General features: G+C 52.4%; 1 protein-coding gene across 5 annotated transcripts; it reads left to right on the forward strand.

Moving 5' to 3' along the window:
• The first annotated feature begins 7 nt into the window (after nt 1–7).
• Nucleotides 8–27,999, forward strand: PI4KB (phosphatidylinositol 4-kinase beta). 5 transcript variants are annotated; one of them, XM_052797947.1, is made up of 13 exons: nt 8–74; nt 419–534; nt 6,778–7,747; nt 18,439–18,483; nt 22,886–23,113; nt 23,548–23,775; nt 23,976–24,085; nt 24,491–24,595; nt 25,301–25,424; nt 25,512–25,777; nt 25,920–26,052; nt 26,371–26,491; nt 27,246–27,999. In XM_052797947.1, the coding sequence occupies exons 3-13, from the start codon at nt 6,806–6,808 to the stop codon at nt 27,425–27,427; spliced, it is 2,484 nt and encodes an 827-aa protein (XP_052653907.1). In that variant the 5' UTR covers nt 8–74; nt 419–534; nt 6,778–6,805; the 3' UTR covers nt 27,428–27,999. The 5 variants fall into 5 exon arrangements, with proteins under 5 accessions (XP_052653907.1, XP_052653906.1, XP_052653911.1 ...); XM_052797946.1 differs by having other exon boundaries at nt 21–74; nt 416–534; XM_052797948.1 differs by lacking the exons at nt 8–74; nt 419–534 and adding exons at nt 4,507–4,661; nt 4,824–4,920.

The raw sequence follows: 27,999 nt of genomic DNA on the forward strand, positions 1-27,999 counted from the left end.
GGCCCGCCCCGCTCCGCTCCGCTCCGCTCCGCCGCTCCGCCTCCGGCCCCGGCCCCGGCCCCGGCCCCGCGCAGGTGAGCGCCGCCCCGGTACCGGGAGACCCCGCGTCGGGAGGCACTGGGCTCCCCCCGCGGCCTCCTGCGGTCCCCGGGCCACGGGCCGCGGCGGAACCGTCACCCCGGCGAGGCAGGGAGGGATGGCGGCCGCTCGGGGAGGTCAGTCGGCGGGCCCGGCCTTCGCCGCTCACCGGGGAGCCGCCTCCTGCTTCCCGGCAGGGCCGCGGGGGTAGAGCGGGGCTGGCCGGGGCTCCGCCGCCCCCCCCGGGCCGGGGCTTTGCGGGCCCGGAGGGCAGCGCCTCGTCGAGCAGGAAAATCATCTTTTCTTCTTTTTTTTCTTCCTTTACTCCCTCCCTCAGCAGCAGGCGATTGTCCCCGGAGCCCCGCAGAGCCGCTGCCCAGGATGAGCCGCCCGCACTGCCCTGTCCGTTGGCATCCCAGACCAGAGACTCGGCCGTGCGGGATGGGATTGTACCAGGTACCGCTGCTTCTCCTTCTCCTTCCAGGGGACGCAGGCAATAATCTCTGCCAACCATCTTCCCTAAATCCCGCTGTGCCAGTGGGAACGACACCATCCTCTCTGGCTTCAGCGCTGGCCCGAAATCACAGCTCCCCTCGGGGATGCAGCCAGGCTCGTGGCCTAGGCCAGCCGGCTGGAGAAGTGTCGCAAGAACCCATTCAGAGACTTTTTCAGCTGATTTTCTCCATGCTGTTACTGTCATTTCTGACTAGGCTTTGCCACCCCCCCCTCCCCCAAGCCATCTGGTGCCCCTCGCGCTTTGTAATTGCCTAAAATATCTACTTAAAGACCGGAGAGGTTATGTAACACGCTCAGTTGGTGGGCTGCTGATTTGTCAAGATACGTGTGTTTGGCGTGGGTTAGTAATCCCTCGATGCTTTTTTCCCCCTGAAACTTCTGCTTCAAGTTGACAGTATCTTTAGGTATGATAAATAATAATAATAATATTTAATCACTTTGCTATCCCCTACTTCTATTTAACCCGGGGTGAAACTTTGAGAAGCGTTGTGGGGAAGTAACTGGGTGCAGATTTGGGTGGGAACGCTGGTTTCCAGCTCTTGCACCCAGCACTGCTGCCATCCTGCTCTCAGTGCTGGCTGGAAGAGCAGAGGCTTTTCAGCACCTCTGAGGTTTTTTAACTCCCCTTCGGGACTTCATCACCCTCTGTGTGAACCGGCAGCCGTGTCGGAGGCAGCCCTCAACTCGTGTGAATCTGCTCCTGCAGCCAGCCCCAGGACTGGGGCTCAGCCTGCAGTCTCTGCTCGATGGAGATAATAGTCTCTGACTTCTTGCTTGCAAATCTGAATGGGATTTCAGTCTGTGCCGCGGCCGTGTGCTCCTTAAATCACAGGCGATTTGTCATCACGCAGTTCAGGGTCCGTGCTTGGATCAGCAGCAGCAGAGTTGCTCTTGGAGTCCGAGCCGGGGATGTGGGCTCCTGCTTTTCTCCTTCTGTTTTCTGTCGTATCTAGACAGCTTATTTCAAGTCATGCTTTAGAGAAAGACTCAGATATGACTGTGGGTAACAACAGCAGCTTGAAATAGTGAATTTACATATCTAAACGAGTGTGGGAACGTTCAGGCACAAAGTACCTTGTGATCACTGGGAGGAGGAAACTTCCCATGGTGGCTGTGCCAGCATGGCTTGCTTAAGGGTTTGGTGTGCTCTGAAACAGGTTGCTGGGATGGAAGGGTTTGTCCTCCCTTGCTCAGGGATCATAATTAACACTCATCAGGGGCAGAGAGGTGTGAGGGAAGAGGACAAAAGGTTGGATGTGTTTGTGTGAGTAACGTGTTGGATGAGCCACCACTGTGGTATGCATGGAGTGAGTTTGCGAAGGGCTTCCTCCTGAATCGATGCCTGTTGCAGCAAAAGAAACCTTTTCCAAAGGGTTGGGCCACTTCTCAGCATCTCTCAGAGGTGAGAGAGATTTTAGTGCTCCCACAATTTTTTTTTTTTTTTAAATGGGGAAGTTAAATCCAGTGATTTGCTCATAGATTAACTCCTTCCCGTGGGGCTGTATCATTTGTGGAGGAGGAAGGAATGAAGAAAGTGCTGGTGGTGCGGTTCTGGGGCTGGCAGGCTGTGGCTTTCCCTCTTCCCTGCGCCTCTGTCCCCTCTGCAGCGCCGGGACCATTGCTCTACAGTGGGGGAGGAAGGATGCCACAGAGACAAATTATGGTTTGATGTGGATGGACATTCGGAGTAGGGAGTTAGTGGCGTCTCCCTTAAGGAGCCAAGAGGCCGAGGAGCGTTGAGAGCCATTCTTTAATGTGTTGTGTAGTTTGTCATTCTCCTGCTGCGTTTCTTGCAGTGTGGCTTTTATTTTATTCCAAATTTAGGGGCAAGCCATTGTTTGGCCTGTGTGAGCCCCAGGGTTATTGCTATTTCGGGGACACAGGCTTGGCCAAACACAGCTCGGCACCGGGATGCAGAGTCCTTCCAGCAAAAGCATCTTGGTGAGGCTGAACGGGAGCAGAGCGCTCCTGCATCCCATCCTACTGGAGGAGCCAAGCGGTGCCGTGCTGCCACTGAGCCAGTGAGACCCGCTGCGGGGCTGGGGACCACGATGGGTTTTAGGAGCTGTGCATCACGGAGCTAAGGTGTGAGCGAGCTCAGGCCACCCACGGCGGCTGCTTTAGCTGATGCTGTTTCTTCCAGCAGAGCGTTGCTCATAACTGCTGTTTTGTTAAGAAAACTGCTGGTCCGGTGTGTCGGGGCTTTGACATACTGGTTTGAGGCACCAATTCAGCTGAGAGGAGCTGCACTTGTCCTGCGCTTGTTCTGTTTCCCAAGTAAAGGCTCTCAAAGGCTGCTCCATCCCGAGGCCTCATGCAGGGCAGTTGCATTGGATGGAGGAGCCCATGCTGTCTGTCTGTGGTGGCAGCAATTGCTCAGTCTCTGGCTCAGGGCCTCCCATTGCCCATTTCCTTGAAAATTCACCTTTTTTGCTTTCCCTCTGCTATGTGCTCCATGGTGTGCATCCTTCAAGATGGAAGCGGTACTGTTCCATGGGAGGAAAGTCCCCAAGCAGTGCCCGTGTGCAGCAGGGGAAGTTTACAAGCAGAGTTTGTCCTCAGGCGATGTCTGGAACGTGGCTTTTTTTTTTTTTTTTTTGAAGTGGAGTGAGACCTGTGTGCTGTGCAGAGGTTGAATCTGCTTCAGCCAAGTGTGAAAAACAGGTGGGAGCCCATCTGTGTTGGTGCCGAGTCTCTCCTGAAAGGCCTTTTGGACTTGCAAGAGGGTGAAGCGTCCCCCAGGAAGAATTATTTGTCCTCTCTTCAGTGGTGTTCACAGCATGCTGCCCATCTCCCCCACGTGAGCAGAGTCAGTCACAGTCCCTTTGTGCCTCAGTTTCCCCTACCTTTAAGCTATCACCTAATAAGTTGCATTGAGTTGTTCTGCTTGCAGCGGGTCCAGAGGGGCACTCCGAGGAGCAGGGGCATTCCAAGGAGCAGGGGCTCTCCCCTTAGTATAGTGAGGGGCACTGACAGTGCATCCTTCTCCAGCCTCCAGCGCTGCTGTGGTGTTTTCTGCGCCCATCCCAACTCCTGTGGCCTTCCCGAAGGCACAGCAAGATGTCGAAGGCCCTCAGTGCTGAGCAAAACAAAAAGTAATGCAGCATAATAGAGACCAGATGTCTTGGTGAGGCTTCATCCTGTCCTCCTGGGTTTTTGCCAGGGCTAATATTTCTTATTCAAGTCAGGCAGGAGCGAGACTTTTCTTTTTTTTTCCTGTAAAGCCACAGCTCTGTTCCTGTAGATCTCCCTTTGCTTTTGTCCCTTCCTGAAGGAACCATGCTCTTGAATTGCTGCACTGACATGCGGCTGCTTCAGCGGTAGTTTCTGTGCTAGTAGGGGCTTCCCTTTATTTTGTATTTAATCACCGACTTCAGGGCCATTCCACCAGCGAGAAACTTGAACACATGAATTCAGCTCAGCCTGTTTTCCAGACTGGATTGCTTCATTGTGTGCAGCTGATGGGGTTTTTATCCCTGTTGAGACCAGCGATGTGGAATAGGGGAGTTATGCTGAGCCTCGAGAGGTAAATAGTACATTGTGGTATGTTTAACAAATGGTGATGTGAATCACAGAAAAATGCAGAGAGGTGCAGGAGGCAGGGAGTGAATTCCCTCGCTGGGATTTTAGGGAGCGCTAGGAGTGGAGACGTGTCCTTGGCGAGCTCCAAACAGCCCCATTGCTGGGATGTCACCGAAGAAGGTGGCTGTGTAAGTGTCGGGGGGGGGAGCTGAAGAGCAAAATAATAATAATAAAACAAAAAAGAGCAATGCACTGATTTAAAAAAAAAAGGCAATGCACGGATTTCAAAGCCATGCCTGCGGTGCAGAGGTAACCATGCAGGCCCGTGGGTGGATTTATCTTGCGCAGTTCCTTAATCCAAGTTTAACCCACTCAGCAGTTGCGAGCTCTGGCCAGATGTCTCCTCTCCGGTGCATGGGGCCCCTCCAGGCCTGGCTGGCTGCATGAAGGTGGCAAAAGGATCGGGGCGTTTGGGCTGGTGGTGGGAGCGACTCTGCTCGCGGTGACTGTGACGCGGGTGCCTCGGAGTCATCGGGATACCTTGCGTGAGTAGGTCAGGTTGGATCTAGCCTCTTCCGTGGACACGGAGGAGGTTTAATGTCCAGAATTGTGTGTGCCGTCACGCTGCACCAGGCTTCACCTGCAGGACCTGTGTTTATGGGGAGGGAGGTTTAACGGGATCCTACGCACTTTTTCTCCCTCTACAGCCCAGCAAGGAGGATGTCAAAAGCATTTCCCGGCATCAGATAAACAGTTGGGGCTCGGAAGGCCCTCTGCGGGTGACCGAGCTGCCCGGGATCGCAGGTACTTCTGCATCTGGCGTGTGGCCACGCAGCCATGTTTGGGACTCCAGCAGATGCCACCACTGAATTTTTTTATTTTTCATTAGTTTGTAGTCCCAGTTGTCTTGATGCAAACGTTTGAAGGACCCCAGAAGTGCTGGCACAAGCAAAGCTCTGTGCGACTCTTCCTTGGACCCAGCTCCACTCCGTGCATCTCCAAACCCCGCCTTGCCGAGTTACACCAAAGGATCTCGTTTTTGTTGGCGTGGTGTTAAGTTAAAAACTAGATCGTCTGGGCTTTTGTGGGGCAAGGCTGGGCTCACTAAGAAGGAAAAACAACTTCCTTCAGCTCCCAGGGTCTTTAGGATCTAATGACCACAAATATTTGAAGCATGCAGGATTTGTACCGAAGGGAATGGCAAGCACAGAGAAAAACGTTGTGTGTCACTGCCGTGCGGACGGGGTGAAAGATGCTATTCATATCAGTTCAGACTGCTGAACTTTGGTCAGCCTTTTTTCACCTCGTAGTTAGAGCTTAAGTGCTTTGAAAACAAGAGGAAGAAACCAGTCTCTGGGAAGTGGCGCTTGCATCTGGACACACCGACCTCATTTTTACTCGCTTGGAATATTTAGAAAGAAACGCTGTGGGTTTCCTTGCCCCTTTCTCCCACATCGGGAGCTGTAATGACTTGTAAAAATAAACAGATAAAACAAGGTCATTAAATTAACAGGGAAATATCTCATTGCAAGAACCTGCCGGCGCAGCTTCTGCAGGCAAAACAGGGGCTGGGGGTCGTTGGGGGAACAGACAGGCAGAAAATGGTTCAGTGAACTTCTTTTCCAAAGACAGTAATTTTTTCCACCGTGCTGGACGTGAAAGGCAGGAGGGAATTGGCAATCTGCTTGCAGTGCTTAACATTTGTAAAAGGCATTGTGCCCTTCTGCTGATCACGAGCTGTCTTGTTGTAGCGTATGAGCAATAAAGGGAAGCAGTCAGAGCCGCAGTAATGATGTTAGATTGAATAGAGTGCCTTATTTTATTTTTAGAGGACAATTTCACTTGGCACTGGCCTTCTTTATTCTTGCTGGTTATCCACAGAGATTCACCACTGCTCTTTTTATCAAGATGGGAAACCAGGAAGTGTGTTCAATCCCTCATTTATCTTCTTTTTAAAACGTAATTAAGTGCTAATCATTGGTGAGGATACGTAATCTGGGCAGTGGCATCTGGACTTTGAAAACAGGGACCTTGTTGCAACAAACTTAGTTCTTGCTCCAGCTCTCTGCTCACCCAGCACCGGCGAGGGATTTCACCATCAAAGTGCCATGTACCACCCTCACCCTCCGTCCCGAAAGGAGGCTAAAGGAGCAAAAGCTGAGCACGGGGGATAAACTTCATCTTTGCTAGCAAGAAGCAGAGCCACTGGGTCCACCCAGCCTGTGGCCCTCTAATCCCAAGCGTTGCAGAATGCCTTTGGGGTGGAGAGCATAAAGCAACCTGATTTCTCCCCCCACCTTTCTCTTTTTGGCTTGCTCAATTTTTTTATCGTCATGGTAACAGGGAAATTTTGTGTAATGGCTGATAGATGCTTACAGCTCTCTTTCAAGTCTGAGTGGAAGGGGCACCGAGAAGACCTTTAAAACCCAACATGACTAGCTTGGCATTGCGCTGGGCCGGCTTGTGTTGTGTGCGTTGGCTTGGGGTACCTTCCCTCTCTAGACAAAGGCTTTTTGAAAAGGTTTGCACCAAACCTCATCTCAGCTCTCGTTTCCCTTGAGGTGTATCCTGGCATGGATTCCTGTTTTCCCACCTTCAGGCTGGAAGCAGGTCTCCTCCACAGATTGTGTCCCTGACTATTTTTGTCTTGTTTTATTTCAGCTTTGAAGTGTGCAGACCTGCCACTGCTATGGGAGACTCTGTTGTAGACCCAGCCCGAGGGACAGGCTTGGACCAGGCGCCCAGCTCAGCGCCCCAAGGAAATGGCGGGACATCTCTCAGCGTCATCACAGAAGGTGTTGGGGAGCTGGCGGTCATTGACCCCGAGGTGGCAAAGAAAGCCTGCGAAGAGGTCCTGGAGAAGGTCAAGCTGATGCATGGCATCTCCTCCGACAGCTTAACAAAACCGGCCAATGGCAGCGAGGCAGAGCGCGCCCCACGGACTGTGGTGGATTTGGCCAACGGAGATATCAGGGAGGGCTGTGAAATCAAGTGCTTGGACGATCCGCCCAGCATGGCCTCTAAGATCCAGGAGGATGACGAGACCATGGCCAACACAGTGAAAACCGCCCGGAAGCGGCAGAAGAATAACTCTGCTAAGCAGTCCTGGCTCCTCCGGCTCTTTGAATCCAAACTCTTTGATATCTCCATGGCCATTTCATACTTGTACAATTCAAAGGAACCTGGTGTGCAGGCTTACATTGGGAATAGGTTGTTCTGCTTTAGGAACGAAGAAGTGGACTTCTACCTGCCGCAGCTGCTGAATATGTACATTCACATGGACGAGGACGTGGGAGATGCGATCAAGCCATACATCGTGCACCGCTGCCGGCAGAGCATCAACTTCTCCCTGCAGTGTGCCCTGCTGCTGGGCGCCTACTCCTCGGACATGCACATCTCCACTCAGCGACACTCCCGTGGGACCAAGCTGCGGAAACTCATCCTCTCGGACGAGTTGAAGCCAGCTTACAAGAAGAGGGAGCTGCCATCACTGAGCCCAGCCCCCGATATGGGGCTGTCTCCTTCCAAAAGAACTCACCAGAGGTCCAAGTCGGACGCCACCGTTACCATCAGCCTGAGCAGCAATCTGAAGCGCACAGCCAGCAATCCCAAAGTCGAGAGCGAGGAAGAGGTAATGTTGGGGCTCTCCAAGGCTCAGCCTGCCTGGGAAGGGATGCCCCCAGGGCTGTGCTCGTGCAGTTGGTTCTCATCTCATAGCTCCTCCTGTACCACGGACTGTTTTTGTCCAGAGTGTTTTGTCATTTGCTGCAAATGATTGAAGTTTTGATTCCTGTGTCTCTAAGCAAACTGACACGCACCGGTGGGTCATGCTTGAGGGTGCTGGGGCTCCAGAGGAGGAGTTTTCTTGGTGTGAGGGGAAGGGAGGGCATTAGAAAGCTGGGTCAGGAGGACTGAGTCGCTTCCTACACAGCTGAATTCCCGCACGATTTGGGCAAGTCGGACGGTGTCTCTGTTTTGCAATCAGCAGCCATCTGATTGCTGTTGGAAATCTCATTTTCTCCTTGTCCTGGCTTGTTCAGATTTAGCAACGGTGAGGTTTATTCGCAGGCAGAAAAGGCCCCAGGCAGGCGAGAGCTGGGAGCAGAAGGAGAGCAGATAAACCCATCAGCTCCGCCGTCCTAGGGCCCTGGCCAAAACGAGCCTCTCATGCACACACACTTCTGGCTGTAGGGCTGAGAGCTGCAGCTGTGGGATTTGTCTGCAGGTGCTGCCCTGTGCCGAGCTCTGCTTTGGATTTCTGTCCTCTTTTCGCAGCTCCAAGACAGTGGAAAGCCAGGTTTTCCCTGCTGGAGGGGGTGGGTTGCACGGAGGGGACGCTTCCAGTTTCCAGGGTTGGGCACTAATGCAGTTTTATGCCAAAGCAAACAGCAATTAAATAGGTGAACTGAGGCATACCTGCGTTCTGTGTCTTCCAAACCCAAATAGCTCCCGTGGGCTTTGCGGCATTTATGTTTAAGTGTCGAAAAGTTATTGGCACAAAGTTGCTTTGGCTTTGGTGCTGAGCTGCTGTATCGGTGCACGGTCACTGGAGAGGGAGCGTTTTCGCTTGAGTGGGATTTCTCCCAAAGAAAATGCAAATTATTCATTTCGCACATCTGCTGACAGAGACTTATGGAGCAAAAGGATGAGCAGCATCCTTGGTAGTGGGCATGCAAGGCTGGAGGGAAAAGAGCTGGAAATGGAAATTTTTTATTTTGCTGCTTTGTTTTGAAGAGCTGATGGGTTTTAGCGTAAGCATCAGCCTGAGATGGTGATGCCAAGCGGGAGAGGATGGAGGAGGTGAGCTGGTGCTAAATGCAAATTTTATGAGCAGTGCTAACCAAATCCGAGAAAAGCAATGCCTCTTCCAGAACTCAAGAAGTTGAAATGCTCCCCCGGGGAGGTGGTTCACCTCTCCAGCGGGGTGGCTCAGCAGGCTCGGAAATGGCTCGTAAAACCACAGTACCAAAGGTTCGGTCCCAGCGGGGCTTCAGCAGCCGTTTACCCAGCACCCGGGCAGATCAGTTAGACTCCACGCAGCTCCTTTTCTGGGTCATCCCTGTGCCTCATGTGGATGAGACCTTGAAAGCAGACTTCCCCGTGGCTCCGTCTAGACATTCGAGATCTCATGACTGTTTTCGTAACGGTGGAGTATTTCTTGGCTTTCCTGCCTTGCCTGAGATTCCCCCTTTCCCTCAGTTCCGCACTGGGTTGTAAATCGTTGGAAGGGGCTGCATGATCTCCCGCCTGTCTGCCGGACTTGGGGAAGGCTTCTTTGGATAGGGATTTGAAGGAGGTTTTGGAGGCATGAAGCGGCAGTCATCCAGGTGGGTTTCAAGTACAAACCACCCTGTCCTGCTCCCTACAGTTCTTGGGTGAAAACCCAGTTGCAAGCTGGGGTCGCAGCATTTGCTGATGGGTGAATGAAATCTTTCATATCTCTGCCCATCAGCTGCTTGGTGGAAAACAACCGACTGATGGAGAGCAGGATGCGCCGAGGTCTCTCTGCTCATGCTAGATGCAGCTGCTTGAATAATGGAAACCGAAGCTTTACATAATGATGGATGAAAGCAGCGCTGCAAAGAGTTTCACTTGGCAGTGTTTGAAATGTATTTTGATCCAGAGGCCGGGCAAGCTGTTTAAACGGTGCACAGCAATAGGGATACTTGAGGCGCTGTGAGAACTTTCCTGGTCTCCAAATATCCCCCACCAGCTTCCTGGACTTGTATTATTTTAAGTGCTGAATGTTTTTGCCTCCTGTTTGAAACCAGCAATCCCCTGCAAAAAGCAGCTTCCCTGGAGCTGGCCAGGTGGTGGTGGGGCCGGGAAGGTCTGGCATAAATTCCAGCAAATTCTGGAATTCACTACTTTAATCTACTTTAAGATACTTTAATCTACAGGTTGCTTGGTCCAGGAAACCCGCAGATGTCTGAATTGTGTTGTGCTGGCATCAGCCCTTACCTTGTTCCCCAGACTTTCTCAAAATAGAGATTTTACATCAATAAAACCTCATGTGTGCTCATCTGGGAGTTACTTTATTCCCTTTATACTGTTTGTGTCTCTGCCACCAGTGTCTGTGCCATCAAGTGTGGGTCGGGAACCTGCTTCTGCAGCTTCTGCTGCACCTCCTGAGAAACTTCTGTTTCTCTCTTTGCAAAATGTTGCAAAACTCGAATGTAAAAGCAAGAAGTCATTTGTCTAGATTAAGGAAGGCTGCAATGCCTGAATCTCCTTATCAAGCGCTGCCTGCAGTGTCTGGTCTCATGTTGGCCTCAGCCTGCAAAAACCCCAGATATAACCCAGCCAAGGGTAAAACATGACACTTCTTCAGCGGTCCTGTATTGCTAATGCAGCATTTCTGTGCACTGCAAACGTGGAGCTGGGGTATGAACATGGACAATTCATTGTCTGGTGCAGATGGAGTCAAATCAGCTGGGCCCAGGGGTTGGTCCTGGAGGAGTGGAGGATGGAGAAGAGGCTTTGCGGAGAAGTTGGCTGTTTCTGATCTATGGCTGAAGGCTGTTGAAGAGCAGGAGAAATGGAATAAACTCAGTCTGGAAGAGCTGTAGGGAGGAAAAGCTGAAGTGTTGGGCTGGTGCCTTTGCAGGTGGGCGTAGACCTGAAATACAAGCTGTAGAGGACAGGGCTGGAGATGAGTGGTGCAGGGAAAGGAGTGGTACAGAGAAGGCAGGTATGTCCCATCCGTCCCTGAAAGACTCTTGTGGAAGTGTCCTGCAAACTCTGCCCACGCCGGAGGCTCTGCAGCCTGCTGTAGGGCTTACATCCAGGCTTTTTCCCGGTTACAGTTTCTCACATCCAGGCTTTGTCTCCCCTTTGTTACTGGAGCCCGAAGCCACTTTTTAGCTCTACCGAGGAGGTGGTGGCACCACATTCCCTTCTCTGCAGCATCCCTCTGTGTCTGGCTGCGTTATTTTCCCATCAGTCTTTTCTCCACTGAACAATTTTGGGGTTACTTTCCCATGTCCCATCAATCTTCTCTCCACTGAACAATTTTGGCTTTTGGCCTCTTCTATGTTTCCCATAGGTCACCTATTACAGACCTCTGGGGTGTTATTTCTCCTCTGGACCTTTGCCTGTTGCTCCACATCTTCCTTGAAGCATGGTGCCACGTCTTCCCTGTTTCTAGGCTCTTAAAGGTGCCTCTGTCCTTTGCTGCTGGTCCTTGCGAGGGGCTCCGATACCTGCTGTTCCCAGATTAGCTGAGTCAGACCCAAAGCAGGTATTAATGCTACTTAAGAAAAAAAAGTCTGCATTGGTTTTAGAGCGGGGGGGGGGGGGGGGCAGCTCTTAGCAAAGTCAGTAGTCACCCCTGGGATGAATCTGTCCTTTCCCCCACAGCTGCCTGCAGCTGTGGCGCTTTGTTTCTAGAGAATAATTCTTCCCGCTGAGGTCTCTATGTTCCAGTTGTCACTTCATGCTGCATAGCCACCGTAATAACAGGCAGGAGAGGTTTTATTTCAAGTGCCGTTTGCGCTGTGGGTTTTTAATCCCCCCCCGGGTTATGCATCCATAACGTAATTCCATGATAGGGTTCTAATGGTATAAATTTATTTTGCATTTGTTACTTTTCAATTAATACAAAGGCATGCAAAGGAAAAGCCGCTCATGTCGTCTTGCATCCCTCCAGCTTGAGGTGGATGGACTCAGCTGTTCTTCCAGCCCTGGTATCCAGGGTGGTGGTTGTATTTTGCCAGAATCCAGGTGTGTCCTGTTCTCTGATCCATTTACAGACAAAGGGTGGATTAAAAGTGCTGGCTGGGGCTGCTCAGCGTTGAATTTTCCACCTAAGCAGCTTGAGACCTGGCGGGGAGGAACTTGCTGTAACCTGATGCTCATGCTGGAAACCAGGGGAGCACTGATAAGTGTTTCATTGTAGGAGATGGTCTGAGATGTCGTGGTTGGGTATCTTTGGCTGCACAGTCCGCTGGGATGCCAGAAGATGGATAGACTGTGGCTGGGATCCCCATGCTGCAGACGTGGGCAGATTGGCGTCCCAGCGCTGTGCAATGGGGATGCTTTACTTCTTTCTTGCCTGTTTAAATGTTAAACCTCTAAGACAGGTCCCTTGCTGTCTGCGGCACAAGCTCATCCTGCTGGTGCCTTTGGTTGCACAATAGTGCTGTTAAGTTGGTCTTGCTGGGCAGAAATATGGTGGAGTTGGGCTGCGTGGCTGGTGAAACCTCGTTGGGGCAGAAGCTGGCCGTGGGTGGGACATCATGTCTGGCTGCCCAGGGCTTTGGCAGGGCTGCAGGCAGCAACCTGGAAACAAAACCTCTCCCAGGGCAGAGCAGCTGCTTAACCTTCAGTAAAACCATTCATGTCTGGGCCAAGCTACTAGAAACATCTCAAGCTGACCTAGAGGTACCTGTTGGGGTGAGAGAGAGCTGAACTTGGAGCAGAGAAAGTCATCTTGCTGTCTGATCACCATTTTACCTAGCTCTACAAAACTCAAGCGTTGCTGGCTTTGGGGTGGTTGGTTTTTAATGACGCCTCCTCCGTAAACCCAACAGGATTTGCTGTAAAGGTGCAATGAGTCCTTGCCAGCATCCGCCCCGGGGGATTTGTTGCACAAACAGGTTGTGCTGCCTTTGCAGCATGCAAATGTCTTTGCCTTGGTTCTTCCTCAGCAGGCGCTGACCAGCGATGGCAGCACCTTAACCGCTCCCTGGTTCTCTGCTCTCATCTCCCCCACCTCTCTAGGGGTGGACAAGGACCCCCCGGGGTCTGCGCCGCTGAGCTGAGCCGAGCCGGGGCTTGGCTGAGTTGGCATTTTCAGGGATGAATGTGCCCGGGATGCACTGCTGCTCTGCTGCACCTTTTTGCATTTCTCATAGGGCTGTTGCTTTTGGAAAATACTTTTCAAATATGAAACCCCACAACTCTGAGTTAAAGCTGAGGCTGGTGGTGAGCTATTTCACTCCCCAGTTTTCCCGTCTGGCGGGCTGGGGTTTGCACCAGTTACCAACATTCAGCCCTTTATCTCCCCTGCAAGCCATTCTCCACAGTTTGACCCCGGCATCCCTGCCAGCGTGGCAGGGTGCAGCGCTGATGGTGCTGAGAAATCCGGGACCGTGATGGCGAGTCCTGGAGTTTAAGAAATTTTAATATTAGGGCACAGCGTCAAACTTTATAGCTGAGACCTTGTACCTGGATGAAACAGGGAGGATGCTCCCTGTGCCCCACTCTGCCTCCCACCAGTGTTTTAACTCCCAAAGCCTTGGAGGTGGGAAGAATAAATCACACTGTCTGCCTAGAGACGGGTTCATGTCTCGGATCCCTTCATGAGCTAAGATCAAGGTTCAAAATATGCAGAGCAGGAGGGGAAAACCAGCTTTTTAATTTTTTTTTTTGACCAACTGGATTGAAATCAGCTATTTTTAAATGGGAACAGCTTGCTTTAGCTGTGAGCCTGAACTGAGCTCCTGCTCAGAGCCAGGCTGATGGTGGAGAGAGCCGGGCAGACTTGCATCTCAGTGCGAACAGAAACGTTTGGCTGAACTGGTTCCACTAGTCAAGTAAAAAAATTTTAATTAGAAAGCTGCTAATTGAATAATCAGTTAAGAATCTAGGCTGGCTGCCGGTAAGGGAGCGCTGGAAATGGCAGCTTCTTAAATGCCAGTGCCTCGCTGTTAACTTGGAGCCATTGTGTGTGGGTGGGTGGTGGAGGAAGAGCAAAGCTTTCACGCGACACGAGCACTGCCCACAGCGTGGGGTTTTTATTTTTTTTAACAGCAGCATCAGTGTTCTCTTGAGGAACAGCAGCGAGGGTTTACATGCAAATCTGTTTACGTCTGCGTTTCTGCACAGATTCGCTTATTGGAGCGTGTGCGCTGGAAGGCGACTTCTGGATTTGAAAGCTGCATTTTATTCAAGGTTGCCAAATGTGTCTGACCCCAGTCTTTCACTTTTTAGCCCACGTCCCTGCCCTGCCTTTGCCAGTCGGGGAGTGGAGGAGCGTTGGCCTTTTACCTTTGGAATTGCACCTTCAGCGATGCTGGCAAAGGTGCTTTTTCTGGTAGAGCTTGTTTCTCTGCTGTGATAACAGCAGCATGGCTACCAGAGAATTGCTTTCAATGCTGTCATGGCAAATTGCTGTGAGGGCGGCGCTGCCAGGTGCGCCACAGTCCCATGGATGGGTCCAAGTTGGCAGGTTTTGCATCTTTTCTGCATCCTCCCTTTGGATTTAGTAGGGCATCCCTTTGCCTGTTAGGTTTCCACTTGACCACAGTGATAGCAGTCACTCAAGCTGCAAAGTCTGACTCCTCCAGGCATCCTGGTTTGTCTTTTAGCTAAAACTTCTACATTTCCCCATAATACAAGCAGTGTTGGTGAGGCGTTTGCCTCTCAAAAGCTGTCTTGATTTTAAATTATTTTTTAAGATATAAAACACTGCCATCCATAATACCTGTTTTCATTTTATAACACGTAGGAAAGTCCTTCTGCAAAGGATTTGTGGAGGCAAAAGCAATGTTGGGGCCAAGGTGTGCTGAGCTCACTGTCGAGCTCTTTACAAAGAGAGATTAAGTTATTTTTATCGGTATGACAGTATGTGTTTACTGGGTAGAAACTTGTGCTGAATGTTCCTACATCTTAAGAGAGACCAAGAATTTTAGCCTTAAAACCTCAAAGCAAACCCTGCAGAGATGGTGGCTGCGGATGAGCCTTGTCCCAAGCACAGGGCGGAGTGATAGGCAATGGGGAGAGAGCGGGTGACGGCCACGACTGACCGTAAACACCGCTTTGCACCTATGTTTCAGCTGAGACCAGGGTATTAAACATTCAAGGCTTCTTGTTTCTCGAGTGACAGATCTGGAAGCTCGCCCGCGCTTGGCAAATGGCTCATCCATATGTCGAGTTTGCAAGGGAGAGGAGTTGTGCTGCTGGCACCCTTTGAATGTGGTTCATTTTCCTGCTCCTTCCAGCCTGGTTTCCCAGCGAAATGAGTCTCGTGTGATCTTTGTCTCCTCCAGCAGCAACTTTTTGAAGCATCGACCAAATGCCACAGAGAGGAGAAGCCAGAAATGTGCTGAGTTTCTTTATGTTCTGTGGAATCGGCTGCTCTGCGGAGGTTTGTGCCCCTTGCCCGAGGCTGGCCAGCGTGCCCTGTGCTGAAGCAGCCCCCCTCGGTCACCAGTGAGGGGATGTGTGAGGTGTCAAGGTGCGGCAGGAAGCTTTGGGGTGGTTGGAGCTGTTGGAGGGGGAGGAAGGTTTGGGGGATGTAGGATGCATCTGGAGGAACCCAAACTTCGCTGGGTCTGCTCGCACAATGAGCTGTGTTCCATATTGCACTTTTTTATTTCAGTTTGCTGGCTGCCTGCCGTAAAAGTACCTGACCTCACTGGGGAGATCATCAGAAATTGAATAGAATCCCCAAAAATGTCTTTCCTTGGGTGGCCAGTGGGTCCGGCTACCCTGCTGTGTCTGGACCAGAGCCGTGCTGTGATGAACATGGGGGAATAGGGAATGACCGAGCCCTTGGGGGGCTGCAGCGGGTCCTTCTGCAGCCTTATCCTTTGGGTGAAGCAAGTGGGTTTAGGCCAAGTTCTGCCCCAGCTTTTCCTGCCCCTGCAGCTTGTTGTCCTTCAGAGTTGGGGAGCGAAACTGCCCATGAAATGGCATTGCTGGAAGCGCAGGCAGGTGGGGAAGAACAGGCTCCGAACATGTCGGGAGCTGCTGAGATTATGTCAGAGGGTTAGATGCTAAGCAAAAAAATAAGATGCACTTAATTCCCCCTCCAAGTTTGTTATTCCTGTTCTCTGGATCCAGGCCTCATGCTGCAAGCAGGTTTTGTTGCTCACACCTGGCATGGCGAGCAGGTGATTTGAGCCACAGCAGATACTGGAGCCTTCCCAGAGAGGAGGTTAAAAAGCCGAGGTCTCGGCTGCGCTCCATCTGGGGAGCGGCTTAATGACAGACCCGGAGCTGAACCTTGGAGGAACTCGCCTTGCCCCCCTGGGGCCATCTCTGACTCATTTTTCTGCATGATGGTGCAAACCCCTGTTGCATCAGCATGAGGCCGACAGGGCGGCAGCGTGCCGGCTTCCCAGTACCATGCAACACACCCCTGGTTTTGGCAGCTGTGCGTCACACAGCCAGGAGAAATCGGCAAAATCCCAGTGCGAGTAGCCTCTGGAGATCAGAGTCCATATTGATAGGGGCACCTTCGGTGGTTTTGGGCTCACGCAAGCTGGAAGCCGCCTGGCTCAGCTTAGAAACTGCCAGCGCTGTAGGTTGTCTTCAGGAAGAGCAAAGCTTTAACGGGCCGAGCTGTGGGTTTGCCTGGAGAGTTCGGACACGGCAGTGGGAGCTCCATCTTTCTTACTCCGTGATGGTTCACACCGGCATTCCCATCTCCATGGGGAGGCTGTTGCAGGTGCTGTCCTGAGCACGGCTGTTTCTGCTCCAGTGTTGCAGGTATTTTTCAGTACACTTTGCAAGTAGATAATTCCTGCCTTGTTTGAAGGTAGACCCTTCATTTAGATGTGTTAATGCACTGACACCTCAAATTCACTGAAGGGCTTTGGTTTAACAGCAGGTTTTGCTGAGCTGTGTGATGCCTGCATGGGGGGTTGTCTCCACCTCCTGTAGTCAACAGTTGCGATTTTCAGAGCCGGCATTTTTTGATAAAGTTGAAAAATCAATTTTAAAAGTTTCCAGCCAGATTGAAGACCTAATGTCATCGCAGGTGCTGCTTGTGAAGCTGTTGGGGAGCAGAGGCTGTGCACAGCAAAGGAGAGGGCACGCCTCTGTGCTGGACAAGTTGTGTGTGACCTTGATTAAGACTTTCAAATGAAAATTGGGAGCTTGGGTCCTAAATCCAAGAGGAATTTGAAAACTACCCTCAATTATTGCAGACTGGCACAGCTTTAGTGGAATAGGCTCTGCTCGAAAATGTACTGGGGACAGGGTCTAGCCCTGGCTCAGCTTGGCAGGTGCCAGGCTCATGGCTGCCAGAGATGAAGGAGGAGCAGACCAGATCATCCATGAGATCTGCTTTACAGCAGAAGATGTATGGATGCTATGAGAAGATGAGCTTCTGAAATCGCGTTTATTTTAATGGGAGTTGAACTGGGCAAAGTGCATCTGATAGATGTGTTGATATCTTGATTTAAGATACAGGAATGAGTCTGGTGCCTGTGAAGGAAGGCAGCAACGTGAGCCCAGAGCAGCCTCTGGGCTCCAGATATTTTTTTTCTTGGTGAGCCTTGCGGGGTCTCAGCACTGTTAGGGTTTTTATGTGGTCACGCAGAAGAGATTAATGTAAATGCTGTTATTTCTTATGGTGAGACTAAGCCTGGTGGAATTAGCGTATCCCTGTAATTAACATACTAAACCCAAACCTGTTTGTTTCTTTTGGGGAAATGAATTTTAAAACCAATTACACACCGCTCTTAAGGGCGTGAAGCTCCATTTTTTCTCTTTTTGGCATGAAAATAAAGGATTTATGGGCTCTAAGCATGGCACTGCTGAAATCATGGGACGTCTGGGATAGAGATGGAAATCACTGTTAGGTTGGGTGCACAGGGTAGCTTTTGGTGGCTGCAGGAAAACGTGGTTGATGGCTCGTGCTCATGGTACGCAAGGTTTGCTTGGCTGCACAGGGATGCTGCTTCATAAAATAACCCCTCTGCTGATGAAAACGGTCTTGTCAACTTGAAAATAGTTTAATTGTTGGGGGTTTTAATTTTAAGGACAGTTTCCATGGGGTTAATTTTATCCGCTGAAATTAGAGGCTAAACTAGAGTCCAGGAGAGAAAAATAAAGTGTTTTATTGATGGAGAGAGGCTGGTCTCAGGGCAGATATCAGCATGAGCGTCCCTGCCTGCCCTAGCAGCTCCCGCCTCTGCAGCTGATTTGAGCCAAGAAAGTCAGAGCTGAAACCTTAGTTATGCTTCTGGGGTAGAAGAATATTTTAAAGGATGTAAATGGGGAAAATCTGTGGGGATTTTATGGGCGTTTAGTGGTAGAATCTGCCGATGAGCTGTGAGCCCTGCTCCCTGTTTGGTACCACCATAAGCGGCCTCAATCAGAGGAGGCTCTTGTTTAGACCTGTGAAATTGTTGTCGCATTACTCTGGAAGCATCACTTGCCAATTTAGGTGCCGCTTCCTATCCAAGAGTAAAAGGCAGCAAAATTATGATGGGGTGGGGGAAAAAAAAAAAAATTAAATGAAAAGTGATCGTTATGAACCTGGAGCTAAACTATTGCTTTTTCTCCCCTTTTCCCTCCTTCCTCTCTCTCCTTTTAAACAAACACCACCACCCAAAACTGCCAACAAACCCCCTTTCCTCCGTTTCCCAGGAGCTCTCCTCGAGTACGGAAAGTCTTGATAAGTCATTCTCTCCCGTAAGTGGCCCGTTTCATTCCTGCGCCCGGGCTGCCTGCCTTCCCCGCGACAGCAGCATTTCCTCTCTGCCACGAAAATACTAAACTCTGGCACCCGGCGATGCACCGCAAGCAGCTCTGGTCCCCAGCCACCCCCCCCCAATGTTTGCACCGCTTGAGCCCCCAGCGAGGGCAAAGCCAGCATCTCTCCCCACCGCCGTTGGCACCGTGCTGGCCGTTTCTCGTGCCGCAGCAGCCGGCGTCGCGGTGGTGCCAGCTTCGTCTGAACATTTCCTGCTTGTTCAGCGAAACGCCTGCGGAAAGGGAGCTTTGGGCAAATTTGCTTGCACCAGTTTGGCTAAAATAAAGCAGAAAACCCCGAGGGGCTGGGGGGTGCCCTGGGTGCTCATTCCCTGCCCCCCCACCCCCCAAAAAAAAGGCAGCGAGGGAGAGAAAAACCCTCGTACCACTGACAAATGGAGGCAGGGGAGGGACTTGGCTGATGCTGCCGATTTTGGTCTGAGCAGTCGCTGACCTTTGCATGGCGGCGTCCGCACACGAAAGAGGAAATGCTGTTTCCTTGAATTTTACTTAGAAGTTCTCTGCCAGATGGGATTTAATTTGCTTTTTCCACGAATCATTATTTTTCCCCTTCTGTGTGTTAAACTTTGGTCTTTCAGTCAAAACCCAGCATTTCCCTAATAGAGCATTTTTCTTTCAAAATGAGCCTTTTTCATTTTTTTTTTTTTTAATCAATAGCATCTTCCTCATCTGTGTTGTTTTCCTGCCGATGGGTGTGTCTTCTCCATCTGGGATTCCCAGTGGGCTTCCACATGTTGAAGATGTAGTCCATGATCAAAACCACTTAACCCTGGCAGCGGTGCCTTGCGTAGCCCCCATCCTCCAGGACAGCGTTTGTATGGTGAACTCCAGCCTCTTTAGCCTTTATAAAGAGTTATTTGACACGTACCCAGCTCTTGTCCCTCTGTCCCTTCAGAGGGAGAATTTTCACACCTTTTACGCGTGGCATGGTGGGGGCAGGAAGGCAGGCAGGAGCATTGATGCTGCGGTCGTGGACAGACACCAGGCACAAGGCTTTTACCCCTGAGCCCACCCCAATGGAGAGTCCTCCTTTCATTTTTTGTAGAACTCCTCCAACTCTACTCTTTTTAAGAGGTGGAAGGGACAGTAGGATGCTCGGGCAGCCATGGGTGCTGGTGGTTGGGTGGGAGGTAGGACACCAGGCTCTGAGTCCCAGTTTGCCACCCAACCTGACTTAAGTTGCTTTATTTTTTTTCCCCCCTCCTGCTCCTCCCAGCAAAGGCAGTGACATCTCTTCCTCCAGTGGCTTTTTGAGGCTTGGCACCGGTAGAGCTCTTGAGGCTCCTCAGTCCCAGGACGTCGCAGAAGCATCCTTGCAGTCCTTGGGCTGCGGCGATGGTTGTTGCCATCACCTCATCCGCCTTGACCATGACACCCGTCTTGCCATCACCTGGGGCTGGGTGGTAGCGAGTGCCCATTCCTCTCCCATGTAGCAGGAGACCTTTTCTTCCAGGCTTTGCACACCCAGGTTGTTTATCCACAGCAGATGGTTATTGCAGCAGCTGGGGCTCTTTGCAAGCGTTTATGCCAAATTTAGAAACCTGCTGCAGGCACCTGCACTGAGCTGAATGGTCAAGGCATTTATAAATCATGCCAGGAATCGGTTATCAGTGCTGATGCTGAAATCCTCCTGGCAGGCAGCTAAGCTAAAGGGACCAGGTAGCAGCCCTGCTCCGCACTGCTGAGTAGTTTCCAACTCTGAGTAGATCAGGTGGGTCTCACTCCTGTGGAGTGAATGACCATGGACAGCAGAAATGGGGGGTTGCCACAACTTTGCTGTATAAAGCTCTGAAATGACAAATTGTGGTGGTTTGAGCAGGGGAGAGGTGGGATGTCAGGGTAAAGGTAGGTAGAACAGCGGAAAGCACTTTGGCAGCTGAGGCTGGAAAGTGTCCCAAATTAACCCCCCTGTTTTTCGAGATGCTTAAACCTCACCCAGACAAAACTGCCCAGATGTGATGGCTGTGCGGAGCTGGACCAGCCTTTCCCATTCGCCATGTCATGACACCTCCAGCACCACTCTGAAGCTGTCGGCTGAAGCTGAGTCTCCCTCCTCTGCCAGTCCTTTAGCCACAAACGCATCTGTATCATTGTCCCTGCCCAGTCCTGGGAAGTGTTTTAAACCACGAGGGGAGAAAGATGCTCCTGGAGTGTGTCTTAGCAAAACAAACACAAAGCCCTGCCTAATTTAAGAGCAGGAATTTTTTTTTTTCAAAGCCCTGCCAGTGAAATGTTTTGCTGTAGTAGACAGTAAATGGTAGAAAGTAAATATTTATGTTGGCTCAGAGCAACAGAAGGATCCTTGGGGTGGTTGGATGAGGGAAGAGCATCTCCCGTCCTCTCTCTTTGCTTGGCTTCAGGACCCTGATATTAATGAGCCGGGGCAAAAGCAGCTCTCCGCAGCCCAGCTTCAGCATGACGGGCTCTTTCAGCAGGCTGGAGACAGCGTTTCCTGCAATGGCTCGGGCCAGGGATGGCCCCGGTTCAGCTGATGCCATTTCCAAAGCTGCTTCTCCATAACAGGATGTGAAACTTCCCATGCCGAGTCCCCCGGTAACACCAAAGACCGGAGCAGAGCTCAGTGGGATGCCTTTGGAGCGCAGTGGGATGGGGAAGACATTTCCCAGCCACGTGTTTCAGGCTGGAGGAGCTGAGACCTGAAGGTTTTCAACTGAAGCATGAACATCAGAGGTGCAGAATGGGTCACGGAGGCGGCAGGGTGCTACCAGGGTCGGGACAGCTTTGCTCTGCTCACTGTGAAACTGGGAGAAGATGCATCAGAAGATGCTTTGGGATCCCTGGAGAAGAAGGGGTTTAAAAAATGCCTGTGCTTGCGATACGCCGATTGATATAAGTCTGAATCAGGAGGACTTTGCTTGCAATCTGCTCCTGCATGTGGGCACCTCCTTGCCTGGGCACAATCCCAAATTCTCACCAGTGACTCTGTCATTAAATTATTCTGCCGAGACAAGTAATGCACGGAGACCTCAGAGTGGGTGAGGGGGCACAGAGCTGTTTTGGGGACATTATCAACTAAGTGCCAAATCTGGGAACCTGCATCGACCAGAGAGCAGAAGGCCCTTAGTGGAGCAGGGACATCACAGCCATTAGGGTTTGATGGGAGCGGATGGGAAGAGGTGTCGGAAGGAGCAGAGTGTCTGTTGAATATTGTTCTGCTCTTTGCAGAAATTGGATTAAATGCAATTGAGGGAAATGGTCCCGGAGGTCAAGGAAGCATTGGGGCGCAGGGTGGGCTGGGTGGCAGGAGCCAAGGCAGAGCAGGGTCCGGCTGGGACCAGGCACTTTCCAACCTGTCAGGGGACAGCGTCAGCTGGTGCAGGGTTTTAAATATTTATCCTCTGCCTGGTAGGTGAAAGCGATATCGCTGGCTTAGATGCTGTGCAAATGCTTCCTCCTGTCCTGAGGATGCCTCTGCTGCGCTCACTAGCAAAGTGGGCAGGAGAGCAGAGCACGGTGGAGGAGAGGACAGCACTTACCCCTGAGTTTGGAAGGATTTTTGACGTGGACTACAGATACAAATGATTTCCCACCTGCCCTTTCCAAAAAGGGAACCACCAGACTGATCCTTCTCCTCTTTTTACCATCCCTTTATTTTGCCATGCAGCCATTCCTGGCTCTCTGGTGTTTTCCTTTGCTTCCTTTTCTCACACTCCATAGCTCCTTGCATGTGCATTTCCAGCATGATTGTACAGTAAACACTTTGCAAGTTTAATTCTGCATCTTAAATGGCAAAATCAGCTGCAATCGTTTGTTTTTCTGATTTAAAAGCTTGAAAAAGTCGAGCAGAGAGCTTGACTTAAGCTGCGGGGCGTGGGGGGCCTCCTGGGTCTAAGGGGCTTCCCGAATTGCAGTTTGATCTTTGCAAAATGGTTGAATTGAGCCAGGATTGAGGCTTCGGGATGAGGATACAACAAAACACCCAACGCCAAGCCTGGGATGAGGCCGATTTGCGCTCCCTCTGCTGGCTGCGGGCTCCTGGCCGCTGTGGCCCTGCGGGCCCGGGGGGTTTTGGGGGGACGTGAGCTCCAGAGTTTTGGGGAGGAGGATTTCTGGACAGGACAAAAAGTGCTTTGATCCTGCCCTGCTCTGCTCCTGGATAATGAGCCCAGCTCTCCGGTCACGGGAGTATCGTCCAAGAGTGGGGAAGAGGGTGGGATGGGAAGAGCCTCCTTCTCTATCTGGAGTTTATCCCGGTGCTTTTAGACTGCAGAGCCCAATTGCAAAACTGCCAGTGTCTTATCAACCTGCTGCCTTTGTAACACTTTCCCCCCCACCCTCCTTCCCTAAACCTTTTTTTTAGCCTGTCAGACTCGCCCCTGAGAGAGAATTCATCAAATCCCTCATCGCCATCGGGAAGCGCCTGGCCACCTTGCCAACCAAAGAGCAGAAGACCCAACGGCTCATTTCGGAGCTTTCGCTGCTGAACCACAAGCTGCCGGCGCGTGCCTGGCTCCCAACGGCTGGCTTCGACCATCACGTGGTACGGGTGCCCCACACCCAGGCAGTCGTCCTCAACTCCAAGGACAAGGTACAAGTGATCGGAGAACAGTTTTGCCTTGAAAGGCAGATTTTTGTCCTGCACACAGGCCCTGTTTGGGCATCTAGTGAAAGAAATGCTTTGAGCATGTGCTTAGGACATCTCCTGGGTCCCGAGAGTAGTGTTACCGCTTCCAGGGCTGGGAGCAATGGGGAGAGAGCTCTGTGCAGGCAGCTGGGAGGGGAAGACATACCCCTGAGAGTAACTGTCCTCTGAAACGTGCACTGTAGCAGTCTCTGGGAGGTCCAGTCCTGCCCTGGATGCTGTTCCACATCTAGTGAAAAGCACGGCTTTGCCCCAAAAACCATATGCCAAAAAGGAAAAGCATACACCCTGCAAGAGCAGAGAGCATCGTGCTGCCTCCTGTAGCTGCCTGGCACTTGCAGCGACTGTGCCCTGCTAATGCTTGGTTTTGCTTCCTGCAGGCTCCCTATTTAATCTACGTTGAAGTACTTGAATGTGACAATTTCGACACAGCGAATGTGCCCGCTCGGATCCCCGAGAACCGCATCCGGAGCACCCGCTCGGCCGAGAACCTCCCTGAGTGCGGGATCACGCATGAGCAGAGGACCAGCAGCTTCACCACCGTCCCCAACTATGACAATGATGACGAGGCTTGGTCCGTGGACGATATTGTGGAGCTGCAGGTGGAGGTGAGGCCGGGGGTGCCAGGCAGGGTTTGTCCCTTGCTGGCGCTGCAAGATGCTGCCGGGACCCGGTGCAGCAGCGTTGCAGGACAGGAACGCCCTTCGAGGAGCCAGTGCCAACCCAGCTCCTGCCTGGGATAAAAGATGAGTGGGAATTGCGCTTCAGTAGCCACTACATCCCCCCTCTCGCACCTTTCCCCTTCCAGCTGCCAGAGATTCACACCAACAGCTGTGACAACATCTCCCAGTTCTCTGTGGACAGCATCACCAGCCAGGAGAGCAGGGAGCCTGTGTTCATTGCTGCTGGAGACATCAGGTGAGGCTGGCATGGCAAGTGCAGCCCAGGCAGTGGCTTTATTGGGGTGGGTTATGAGTTCAGATGCAAAGAGGCAGGGGCATGCAAAATTTCTCTGCTGGATTCCTGGAGAAAAAAACATCTGCATGGGTTAAGGAGGGGCTGTGCAAATTCTGGGCAGTGGAAGTTTATGAGACCCCTAAATAGAGGCATGTAAGAGATGCTCTGGGCTGGTGCAGCCTCCTCTGCTCAGCCACTGGCATCTTCCTTGCTGGTGAAGCGGTGGACGTGGCCCTGGCTTGGGGTTTGGAGTGAACCCATGAGCTTTGTAAAGTGCTTTGGATCGAAGAGGCTCTGGGTGTGTGTGGTGATGCCACTTTCTCCCTCAACAATGGGTTTCGCTGCTTAAAAGCTCTTGTCTTGCAGACGGCGGCTCTCGGAGCAGCTGGCACACACCCCCACCTCCTTCAAGAGGGACCCCGAGGACCCGTCTGCTGTCGCCCTGAAGGAGCCCTGGCAGGAGAAAGTCAGGTAGGGCTGGAAGTGCTGGGTTGGTCTCAGCGCTGCAGGGACTTTGTACGTCCTGGAAATCCAGGGAAATTGCTCTCTGATTTGCCCAGTAAACAGCCGTGGCCTCGACTTTAGGCCCTGCTTGTCCCCAGGGTGGGTGTGTTGACTCGGGACACGTGGAGGCAGAGGGCAGCGAGCAGTGGGTGTGCTGGCAGAGAGAGAAAATCCAGGGCAGATTTGCTGCTGTTGGGTTAGGCTTTGAGGGGCTTTACCAGGTATTTATAGGCATCCTTTACGTCAGAAGAGTTTGGCCTGTCCCAAAATAAACTCGTTCGTGTTCTTGCTATATCAGAGTTGTACGTCCAACCCCCAGATTTCTCCTTGAGCAAAAGGGAGAGTCCTCTGGGCTCTATGGGTTTGGGGTAGTCTTGTCCACACAGTTCTGATGGAGGGACTGGGGGATTCAGGGAGAGTTAATTCCTTTCTGCTGTTCCCGGAGACAGCTTGTGGCTCAGGTAAGATTTGCACCATAGTTTGGTGAGGGCTCGATGTGCAGTTCTTGCAGTCCTAGGCCCTGGAGCTTGTTCTGCTGCAGTCCCCATTGAGCAGAGCTGCTGCATCTCCAGAGGCTTTCCTTGCCCCCGAACCCCTGATGGGAGACCTCCAGGCTGACTTGCTGCCCATGCTCCCTTTCCTCACGCTCCCATCCTTGCCCGTTCCCTGCAGGAGGATCCGAGAAGGGTCCCCCTACGGCCACCTGCCCTCCTGGCGCCTCCTCTCTGTCATTGTCAAGTGCGGGGATGACCTCCGGCAGGAGCTGCTCGCCTTCCAGGTCCTCAAGCAGCTGCAGGTGAGAGGGGAGAGGGGCTGCCCACGGGGTCTGCGGCTGCGTGGGGCCACCCTGGATCCTGAAGGATTTTGTCGCTCTCTCCCACAGTCCATCTGGGAACAGGAGCGTGTCCCGCTCTGGATCAAGCCATACAAAATCCTCGTCATCTCCGCCGACAGCGGCATGATTGAGCCAGTTGTGAATGCTGTGTCCATCCACCAAATCAAGAAGCAGTCCCTGCTTTCACTGCTGGATTATTTCCTGCAGGAACATGGCAATTACAATACTGAATCCTTCCTGACAGCCCAGAGGAATTTTGTGCAGAGCTGTGCCGGTTACTGCCTGGTGTGCTACCTACTGCAAGTCAAGGACAGGTGGGTCCCCACACCATAGCTGTGTCTTCTACCGGGATTTGTCATTTTGTCCCCGGGTACAGCAGGGAAATCCTGGGAGCAGAGAGTGCTGCCATGTATGCGCTTGCAAAGTTTAATGGAAAGTTTCCTCTCTCCCATGCAGGCACAACGGCAACATCTTGCTGGATGCGGATGGACACATAATCCACATCGATTTTGGGTTTATCCTCTCCAGCTCCCCCAGGAATCTTGGCTTTGAGACGTCTGCCTTCAAACTCACCACAGAATTTGTGGATGTAAGTAAGTGAGCGGGGGACGTGATGGTGAGGGCTGATCCCAGTGTCGGGTGGCAGAGTAGAACCCTTGGCAGCTGGGTTGACACCATGGCAGTTCTTGGCCAGCTCTGCAGCCTCAGCCGAGCTGCTCTTGGGACCCAGCTGATGAGCTGAAAGCTGGGGGCACTCTGTTTGCTGCGTGGGTTCACTCGGAGAAGTGAAATTCCCTAAAAAATCCCATTGTGCCCCTCCTATTGACAGTCCCTCTGCTCAGGGCACACTCTTGTCCTAAAGCTTCTCCACCCACTGGCCTCCACCCATACAGCCTCTCCCTTCCAGGTGATGGGCGGGCTGGATGGGGACATGTTCAACTACTACAAGATGCTGATGCTGCAGGGTCTCATCGCTGCCCGGAAGCACATGGATAAAGTTGTGCAGATCGTGGAGATCATGCAGCAAGGTAAGGGGATCCAGAGCGGATCAGAGCCGGGTCTTCCCCAGAGGTGCTGCGTGTGGGTCCAGGCTGTATAGAGCATTGCTCAAAAATGGCTTGGTGACCCTCAGCGCACGGAGGAAAGCTCGTGGGGTTTGGAGAGCGCCTGGAGAAGTCAGGAGAGGCTTTGGGCAGCCCTGCTAGGGTCTGGGGTCTGCAGGGGGAGCTCCTGGCTCAGGGAAGAGGGTTGGGGCACACTGGATCCCATGAAGCCAAGGCATTCCTGCATTCACCCAGCTATGTCAGAGGTGTGAGCGCTGCATGGATCAGAGCGGGTTGGTCTGAGCAGGGCGAGTGTTTCCTGGGGGGGAGAGGGAGGGTGTGTGTCCCCCAGCCCTCCTTTACCTCTCGGATCTCGCAGGGTGTGGGGGGTTCCTGGGCTGTGCTGCGGAGCAGGAAGGGAGCGGAAAGGTGCCTGTGGCGATGGCCAAGCACCATTGTGCCCCAGGGAAGCCTAAAACACACCCAAGGGAAGGGGGTTGCCATTCCCTCGGTGTGGGAACAGGCCATAAATGCTGCGGCAGCAGTGGCGTGCTCCATGACAGCGGGTTGTGACTAACCCTGACACCGCCTGGCAGCTACCGGGAAATCCCTGTGCCACAAACCAGCCTCAGAGCCAGCGACAGCCACGCTGGATGGAAGCCATCAAGCCCTTGGGGACTGTGCTCGCCCCAGTCCCGCTCCCCCCCCCCCGCCAAACCCTGTTCCTCCCTCCCTGCAGGGTCACAGCTCCCCTGTTTCCACGGCTCGAGCACCATCCGCAACCTGAAGGAGCGGTTTCACATGAACATGACAGAAGAGCAGCTGCAGCTGCTCATCGAGCAGATGGTGGATGGCAGCATGCGCTCCATCACCACCAAGCTCTACGATGGCTTCCAGTACCTCACCAATGGCATCATGTGATGGCCGCGGGCCTCCCTCTCCCAGACCAGCTCTGTGCCCGCTGCCGTGCCCGGCCCAGGCCTGAGCTTTGCCCCGGGGAAGAGGTCTCGGTCCTCGATGGTTAAAAAAAAAAAGGAGGCTGAGTCTCAGCATCTTCCTGGGGCTGCTTTTGCCAAGACTCCTCAACAAAATGAAATGAAAAAAAACCTGAAGCAGTCGAAGCAGGAAAAAAACCCACTCCTGAAAAATCAAAGCGAAATGGATCACGCGGTAACCGTTGCTGTCATGCAAGCGCAGGGTCTGGCAGTGGCCGGGTGAAAGCCAGCAAAGGGCCTCAGGACGTGGGGGTAGCGCTCGCCCCCACGCTGCTGCCTCTTCCTCCCATCAGTATTACGCCCATTGGTGTCCTGTGAACTCTCCCACAATCTCATGAAATGTTTGGGACCGGGTGGGGGTGGGCCTGGCCCCCACCCTTTGGCATCTGCTGTGACTTGACCCTTCTGCCAGTACCACTTGAAGGCAGCGGCGGTGAACCCTGATGGCCCTTCCCTGCATGTTCCTCCACTGCGGCCTCAGCATTCCACCCTTGGCCC

This window comes from Harpia harpyja, chromosome 9, assembly GCF_026419915.1.
Source record: "Harpia harpyja isolate bHarHar1 chromosome 9, bHarHar1 primary haplotype, whole genome shotgun sequence".
Lineage (NCBI taxonomy): Eukaryota > Metazoa > Chordata > Aves > Accipitriformes > Accipitridae > Harpia > Harpia harpyja.

What these genes read in the sequence shown, in the direction of transcription:
- PI4KB (XM_052797947.1), top strand. Translation starts at nt 6,806, where the DNA reads ATGGGAGACTCTGTTGTAGACCCAGCCCGAGGGACAGGCTTGGACCAG. An exon ending in TTGTGGAGCTGCAGGTGGAG is followed by an intron (nt 23,776 to 23,975) that starts GTGAGGCCGGGG and finishes TTCCCCTTCCAG; the next exon opens with CTGCCAGAGATTCACACCAA. An exon ending in ATTGCTGCTGGAGACATCAG is followed by an intron (nt 24,086 to 24,490) that starts GTGAGGCTGGCA and finishes CTTGTCTTGCAG; the next exon opens with ACGGCGGCTCTCGGAGCAGC.